This window comes from Oncorhynchus masou, chromosome 16 (assembly GCF_036934945.1).
Source record: "Oncorhynchus masou masou isolate Uvic2021 chromosome 16, UVic_Omas_1.1, whole genome shotgun sequence".
NCBI classification, from domain to species: domain Eukaryota; kingdom Metazoa; phylum Chordata; class Actinopteri; order Salmoniformes; family Salmonidae; genus Oncorhynchus; species Oncorhynchus masou.
In genome coordinates this window covers 28,132,054-28,140,535 of record NC_088227.1, presented here as the reverse complement: position 1 = coordinate 28,140,535, position 8,482 = coordinate 28,132,054, and the positions used below count along the sequence as shown (strand labels likewise).

The window sequence follows — 8,482 nt, the reverse complement described above, 5'->3', positions numbered from 1 at the left end:
CCCATTGGGCGGTGCACAATTTGGTCCAGCATCGTCTGGGTTTTGCCAGTGTAGGCCGTCATTGTAAATAAGAATCTGTTCTTAACTGACTTGCCTAATTAAATAAAGGTTTAATATTCAATCATAAGTTGAGTGATGAAACTATCCATTTTAAACATTTGAACGTTTTAATAATATACAATCGTATAACACACAAACAGGATACATCTCTTTGGGATTTGGTGGCAGCTACACTGAACTCTGTCAGCCAAAACACCACACTATCTTACCTCAGTGCTCTGATTAAAAAAACAGAACTTCATCTTGAACCAGATGGGCATATAATACAAAGCCCCCAAAAATATAATCTCCCAAAGTCACTAAATGTAAACATTCTGTTTGAAAGGTGCTTCTTTCAAAGGTGTATTGAATAATCCCCCAACTGAAAAAGGAACATTTGCCACCCAGTACTGCTTGTTCATAAAAAGCTGCCGAGGGGTTGAGTCTTTGCGTGTGCAGTTTTTAGATATGCATGCATAAAGCATTGACATCTCATATGTTATGCTAGGCGGTAGTCCCATGCTGTGTGCTCTCGCCCACTATGCTGAAGTCTGTTTTGAGATTTATGCTGTGTTCAAGTCTCTGTGTTGGGGTAAGATTTGACTGGGCTGGAGGGAGATTTGACTGGGCTGGAGGGGCAGGAGTCTGGGCTGCCAGGGGTTCTGATGGGAGATTTACTCTTTCCGTTCCTCACCGTCAACTCCTCTTTGGGTTTAAAAGTCAGGGGTACAAAGCCCTCTGCATCCGCTACCAGGACTATCCACAACGGACCTGGAACACACAGGAGACAGGAGTTTCAAGTTTCAGGAAGTGTTTTATTTCATTCATATTTGATTTATCTCCATAAGACTGTTTAACTTATATACAACCATGAGAGTCATTGATTACATCCATTTAACCCTTTGAATAGATGGTACCAAGCTTTTCAACCAGTAAGTGTCTACTAATCATTTATAGAGCACTTTTTAAAGTACAGTAACCACAACATACGGCTCTCTTAGATTGCTGCAAAAACCCTAACAGTGAAACTCCTGAATGGACTGGTGTCATAAATACTCTATAAATAGTCTTGTAGTTTGCGGAGGCGTGCTGAGTGTGTATATTAGCAGAACGAACCCAGGGAGGGTGTGGTGGGGCTGTAAGCTGCTTCTGTTTTAAACCTTTTAATCCACAGTAACCCTATAATCACTCCCATATTCAGCCTCTCCACCCTCTGTTTAACACCAAACACTTTGTTTAAAATGCATGTCATTTTCAGGGGAGTGAAACAGAGATGTCATTATTTTGATATACAACATCTGCTCTAATTAGTTGTAATAGCTGAGAGAAGCTCAGTAGTTCCTGAGTCTAGACTACGGGCTGAGGATATGGCGGTTATTTGTATATGAATAGATTCCTGGAAACCTGAGGGAAAACTTATTTTTTTTCTATCCCCGTCCACACACACACACACTTCTGAGAAGACTACCCAATTTCCTCTTGAGGCATGCCTACATTGGGAAGAGCCAATAATGTCAGACTGCACATAAGAATTGTGTTGATTTCAGTAAGCAGGGAATCACCCCGCTGTGTATGATGATGTCATATCGCTGAGTCTACCTTTAATTTCAAATAACTGGTTGAATTAAGCCTGGGGTATACATAGTGAAAACATAGAATCATCTGAAGCCTTAAGACTACAACCATGTGTTATTATTGGTATGGGGGAAGCCCATGGGCCAGATACGTACCATACACCATCTCTACTATAGTGACGTTGAAGAGCTCCTGAAGAACCTTCAGACACAGCTTCCCCTCACACAACAACACTGGCCTTCTCTCATCTATAAACACATTCTCAGACAGCTGCTTCTGCATGGAGGAGAGGGAAGAGATAGAGAGAGACAGATAGATAGATAGATGATAGAGAGAGAGCGAGATAGAGAGAGTGGAGGGGGGTTAGTTAGTACAATTCTGACCTCAAGAACACAGACAGTTATTGATGGATGCAACAGCAAGGCATCATTTCACAAATTGTGCTTTTAATCGCTCTTTTAGGAACACCATAATAGCACTCACTGTGCTGTCAGCGTACTGTCTATTATTTGCCTATGGTGGATAGCAAACTCTAGCCTGGAGAGTACATTAAAGTAAGTCTCTACTGTATCTTCACCTTCAGACAAGTCCCACCAAGTTCAACATTAGCCCTTTATGCTAATATCTGCTGAATGCTGAATCTGGGTGCATTATACTCATACAGTTCTAATTGTGATGGGGGAAATATTATATATAGTTACATATCGCAATATTATTTTTGGACTCCAAGTATCGATTTGTAAAAACACTTTTGCTACTTTAGGTAGAGCTGGTTGACTGTACCTGTGCTAAAACCCAGTTATTTTTCATCCTATAGCTTGTTCTCCATCTTTTTAAATAGGAAGCCAACACATTTTGAGCACTTTTATTTCCCTTACTGATCAAAACTCATTTTCTCATGCTCTCTCTCCAGCAGATATGAACAATATGTTTGGAACATCAAATCGCAATAAAAATACCAGTATTGAATCGCAATACATATATAATCGTAATAACAGTGCCTTGCGAAAGTATTCGGCCCCCTTGAACTTTGCGAACTTTTGCCACATTTCAGGCTTCAAACATAAAGATATAAAACTGTATTTTTTTGTGAAGAATCAACAACAAGTGGGACACAATCATGAAGTGGAACAACATTTATTGGATATTTCAAACTTTTTTAACAAATCAAAAACTGAAAAATTGGGAGTGCAAAATTATTCAGCCCCCTTAAGTTAATACTTTGTAGCGCCACCTTTTGCTGTGATTACAGCTGTAAGTCGCTTGGGGTATGTCTCTATCAGTTTTGCACATCGAGAGACTGACATTTTTTCCCATTCCTCCTTGCAAAACAGCTCGAGCTCAGTGAGGTTGGATGGAGAGCATTTGTGAACAGCAGTTTTCAGTTCTTTCCACAGATTCTCGATTGGATTCAGGTCTGGACTTTGACTTGGCCATTCTAACACCTGGATATGTTTATTTTTGAACCATTCCATTGTAGATTTTGCTTTATGTTTTGGATCATTGTCTTGTGGGAAGACAAATCTCCGTCCCAGTTTCAGGTCTTTTGCAGACTCCATCAGGTTTTCTTCCAGAATGGTCCTGTATTTGGCTCCATCCATCTTCCCATCAATTTTAACCATCTTCCCTGTCCCTGCTGAAGAAAAGCAGGCCCAAACCATGATGCTGCCACGACCATGTTTGACAGTGGGGATGGTGTGTTCAGTGTGATGAGCTGTGTTGCTTTTACGCCAAACATAACGTTTTGCATTGTTGCCAAAAAGTTCAATTTTGGTTTCATCTGACCAGAGCACCTTCTTCCACATGTTTGGTGTGTCTCCCAGGTGGCTTGTGGCAAACTTTAAACAACACTTTTTATGGATATCTTTAAGAAATGTCTTTCTTCTTGCCACTCTTCCATAAAGGCCAGATTTGTGCAATATACGACTGATTGTTGTCCTATGGACAGAGTCTCCCACCTCAGCTGTAGATCTCTGCAGTTCATCCAGAGTGATCATGGGCCTCTTGGCTGCATCTCTGATCAGTCTTCTCCTTGTATGAGCTGAAAGTTTAGAGGGACGGCCAGGTCTTGGTAGATTTGCAGTGGTCTGATACTCCTTCCATTTCAATATTATCGCTTGCACAGTGCTCCTTGGGATGTTTAAAGCTTGGGAAATCTTTTTGTATCCAAATCCGGCTTTAAACTTCTTCACAACAGTATCTCGGACCTGCCTGGTGTGTTCCTTGTTCTTCATGATGCTCTCTGCGCTTTTAACGGACCTCTGAGACTATCACAGTGCAGGTGCATTTATACGGAGACTTGATTACACACAGGTGGATTGTATTTATCATCATTAGTCATTTAGGTCAACATTGGATCATTCAGAGATCCTCACTGAACTTCTGGAGAGAGTTTGGTGCCCATGAAAGTAAAGGGGCTGAATAATTTGCACGCCCAATTTTTCAGTTTTTGATTTGTTAAAAAAGTTTGAAATATCCAATAAATGTCGTTCCACTTCATGATTGTGTCCCACTTGTTGTTGATTCTTCACAAAAAAATACAGTTTTATATATTTATGTTTGAAGCCTGAAATGTGGCAAAAGGTCGCAAAGTTCAAGGGGGCCGAATACTTTCGCAAGGCACTGTACATATCGTATCGGCACCCAAGTATCGTGATAATATTGTATCGTGAGGTCCCTGGCAATTCCCAGCCCTTGAGTCTAACGTAACTTCATTATACAAAGGTGGGGCCTATAATTTCAATAAATAAGGTCTTTCAACAAACATTATCTTTTAAAATATTGCTATGAAAATCTCCAGCTTTTGCAGACATAAAAATGAAATATCCCAAATGAAGTAATATCTTGTAAGACGTAACCCCTACCTGACATGTGATGTTAACGTATGGAGGATCACAGGCATTGGGGTAACTAGTCCCCAGACCCTTTTTGCCATTCCGAGTGAAGTCCCTGATCTCTGTCAGACACTGTTGCACCTCAGAAAAACGAGAGAAAATCCTCTCCATGTTCTGAGACAGCTGTTCCAGGTTCCTCTCCTTCTCTCTGGGGGCCATGGGGGTGGTTTTGGGCAGGGTGGGGAGCTCCGTGTGGGGCTTATCTCTAGGGTTGTAGTATGGGGAGCAGGTTTGACTTGACTCCCTGCTAGCCTGTCCTGCCATGGAGAGCATTGTCATTCGGTTGACTGGTTCCGTGTCGAAGTTTTCGACCGTAATGGAGGAAGTGTTAGAGTGAGGTTGGTCAGAGGTGTGACAGAGGTCAGAGTAGGAGAAGTACACTGAGCTGGTGACTGAGCTGGGCTCTGGGCTTCTCACCTCCTCCACCAGCCTCCTCCTGCTGCTCCCTGGAGAATGGGACTGGATTACACCTCCTCCCGGCAGCACCAGCTCCTTAATCTCAACAAGCTCCTGCTGCTCATCTTTAGAGAAGACATGCTTCGAGTGGCGTCTAACGGGAGATTCTCGATTCGGGGAGGGAGACGCCGGGGTTCCTCCGTTGTAGACAATCTCCTTGGATGCGAGGCGCAGGATGTATTTGTCCGTATTGGAGGAGGGGAGGAAGGCAGGGTCTTTAGATTTCTGTATGCCAATCATGAGAAGCAACATCTTGTCACCAAGAAAGCAGATGCCTTTGGGCCTCTCGTTTTTCTGTAAGGAGATCTGCTGGATGTTGGGCATGGTGGACGGCGTGATGCAGTAGACCAGTACCATGCTACATGTGTTGGAGGCCACTGCCACCGTGGAACCTCTGGAGTCAAAGGCCACGATGTCTGGCACCAGGATCCCAGGGATGCTGACCTTACTGGTGCTGGTGACTTTCCGTTCGTAGGTTACCAGGATAAGGTGAGACGAATCCTGTCCAGAGCCGGTCAGGTGGTCCCTGCGGCGCAGGTGTAAGAGTGGACTAGGGTCTGAGCGCCGGTGCTTAGCCAGGAGGTGGGTGAGGTCCATAGGACCGCCGGAGGCAGAGCAGGAGAGGTAGGACCTCTCAGAGTCAAAGGACCTCCTGCGGGGGTCTATACAGCCATCCTCGTCCAACATCACCATAGGAGAAGAATGTCCAGGTAGGGAGGACTCTGAATCTGAGGACACGTCAAATGCTATGCCAGCGTTCAGCCCGCAGATCCTATCCAGAGGCAGCTCTGTAGCTACTGCCACCTGGGCCTCGCCTGTTGACTCGATGGCACAGATGTACCCGCCCACGTCAAAGATGGGGCAGAAGGAGCAGGCTAAAAGACTCTTCTGAACATCGTTATAGATGTAGGAGTGAAGGGCGCTTCCTATAGCCAAAACCAGCCGGGTGCCATCTTTGGTCCAGCAGGCACAGTGGATGAGTCCACTGCCTTTAATATCAGCCTTGACCCTACGGTTGTCCACACGGACACAGAACAGCACAGAGGCATCTTTCTTAGTGAGGACAGAAAGGATGTCCATCTTGGGATGCCAGACACATCCCTCAGACAGAAGGGGGAACGGTTCGCTCATCTCACAGGTCTGAGTGCAGAGCAGCTTGTTCTGTTCCAGAGCGCTGAGCTGCAGCTGCCACACTGTGACATGTTTCTTGTGTTGGACGGCCAACAGGGCAGGAGCGCCGGAACAGCACAGAGGGCCCCAGGAGAGGCCGAATACATGCTCAAATTGACCGATGACGTTGGTGTCACCAAATTTGACTTCGCAGTTGTCATAGTAGAGGGAGGTGAGGCAGACCTGCTTCCCGTCAGTCCAGGCTATCCCGTGGACGGGGTGGATGGTTTGGTGTAGCGTGTTCAGACCTGACCTCAGCAACTTGGCTTTGCCCAGTTCCATACTGACAGTCAAGCAAGTACAGATGAATCCAAACGGAGAGAGAAACAATGATCAGTAACATTGATTAAAGAAGAAACAATCACTCATTCAATAGCATTGATGAGGGCAGAGGATATCGGTCATGAGGATTTTGCCGGTAGAAGACCAGTTCCAGCTATCTTGACTGCCATCCCACACTAAGAATAGGACAAGCCTCTCTTGTCCTGTGCCTCTGGCATCCCTAATCCACCCTGCCTGAGGGTTACACCCCAGGGCCAGAGCTGAGCTGATTAGTCCAAATGACCTTAGCCACGCAGATCAGGTAGGTTAAATTACACTCCAGTTTAACAGAGAAACCAGTGGTGTAAAGTACTTTGGTAAAAATACTTGAAAGTACTATTTAAGTCGTTTTTTTGGGGTATCTGTACTTTACTATTCATATTTTTGACAGCTTATACTTATTCCTGAAGAAAATATTGTACTTTTTACTCCATACATTTTCCCTGACAACCAAAATTACTCGTTACATTTTGAATGCTTAGCATGACAGGAAAATGGTTAAATTCACGTACTTATCAAGAGAACACGTGGTCATCCCTACTGCCTCTGGCCTGGCAGACTCACTAAACACAAATGCATATTTTGTAAATAATGTCTGAGTGTTGGAGTGTGCCCCTGGCAAGCCGAACAATTTAAAACAAGAAAATGGTGCCGTCTGCTTTGCTTAATATAAGGAATTTGAAATTATTCATGGCTTGATAATTAACAATATTTTAACAATTACATTTACTTTTGATAATGTAGTATATTTAAAACCAAATACTTTTAGACTTTTACTCAAGTAGTATTTTACTGGCGGACTTTTGACTTTTACTGGAGATAGCGCGCCGGACCTCGGACTCGAAGGTCTAGGGTTCGAGACCTGCTCCCTGCTGTTTCATTACAGTATCTATACTTTTACTCAAGTATGACAATTGGGTACTTTTTCCACCACTGAGAGGAACTGGTCTCTGTGTTGTTGTGATGTCAAACTGTATTATTAGCTGGCTAGCTAACTAAACTAGAAGTAGAGCTAATCGCTTTTGGCAGGCAAATTTGACCTTAGTCTGGATTTGGGTACGAGGCAATCCTTGTTTAACATTAGGTTTTCAGGTAGCTCAATATTGGACAAAAGGAGCCCAACGTTACTACTTAGTCTAAGGATCTTACATATTCAAGGGCGAATTGACTCTGAAAGCCAAAACAGCCAAATACTCCCATCTAAACGTGAATTGATTCTCAATTGCGGTACGGTTCCAGAAACATAAATCCCTCTACTTTCATATATCAAAACAATTTCACAAACACAAAATACACACTTAGAGTACATCACATGGGGCTGCTGAGGAGAGAACGTCTCATAATAATGTCTGGAACGGAGCAAATGGAATGGCATCAAACATCTGGAAACGATGTGTTTGATGTATTAGTTACCATTCCACTTATTCGCTGGAGTCATTAGCATGAGCCTGTTCTCCCAAATGAAGGTGCCACCAAACCCCTGTGCTGTACACTGTTTTAACGGTGTTCGGAGATGCACAAAGCTAATTGGCCACGTCGGAACCCTAACCCTATAATGGTGCATATCAATCTAACCTTTTGTTTTTAGAAAATTATTTCTCGCCGATATATAACATAAGGTCCTTATGCACAACAAAAACGTACCGCAAGCGATGCGTGTGACCGAGCATCGCGGCTCTTAACAAAACTCTCCCTTACAAGACGTCTTTCGTAAAGCTAGCTACTCAATAATATTAGAAAATAATTTACCTGACAGTTACTGGATAGCTATCTACAGTAGCTGTCATTTTCGGGGTCTGGCCAGCTTATAACACATGTAGCTAACGTTAGCTAGCTAAATCCATCAATGAAGTAGCTATATGGCGAATACGTTCTTTAGTCCCGAAATTATATGCACAAACGTGTCATTACATGCCTCGATTGTCTTGTCAAACCATAAACCTTGATCATATTTCCCAAGTTTATTTCACGTTTCCATGAACTGCTTTCATGAACTGGAATTGAAAGACGAGACAATAGAAAAGCAT

At 43.5% G+C, this 8,482-nt stretch overlaps 1 protein-coding gene across 1 annotated transcript; it reads right to left on the bottom strand.

The window, feature by feature from the left end:
* Positions 1–102: 102 nt before the first annotated feature.
* LOC135557784 (WD repeat and coiled-coil-containing protein-like) lies at positions 103–8,455 on the bottom strand. Its single transcript, XM_064991386.1, has 4 exons — positions 8,205–8,455; positions 4,479–6,417; positions 1,770–1,890; positions 103–810 (listed from the first exon to the last, which is right to left on the bottom strand). The coding sequence occupies exons 1-4, from the start codon at positions 8,240–8,242 to the stop codon at positions 614–616; spliced, it is 2,295 nt and encodes a 764-aa protein (XP_064847458.1). The 5' UTR covers positions 8,243–8,455; the 3' UTR covers positions 103–613.
* Between the last annotated feature and the right edge of the window lie 27 nt (positions 8,456–8,482).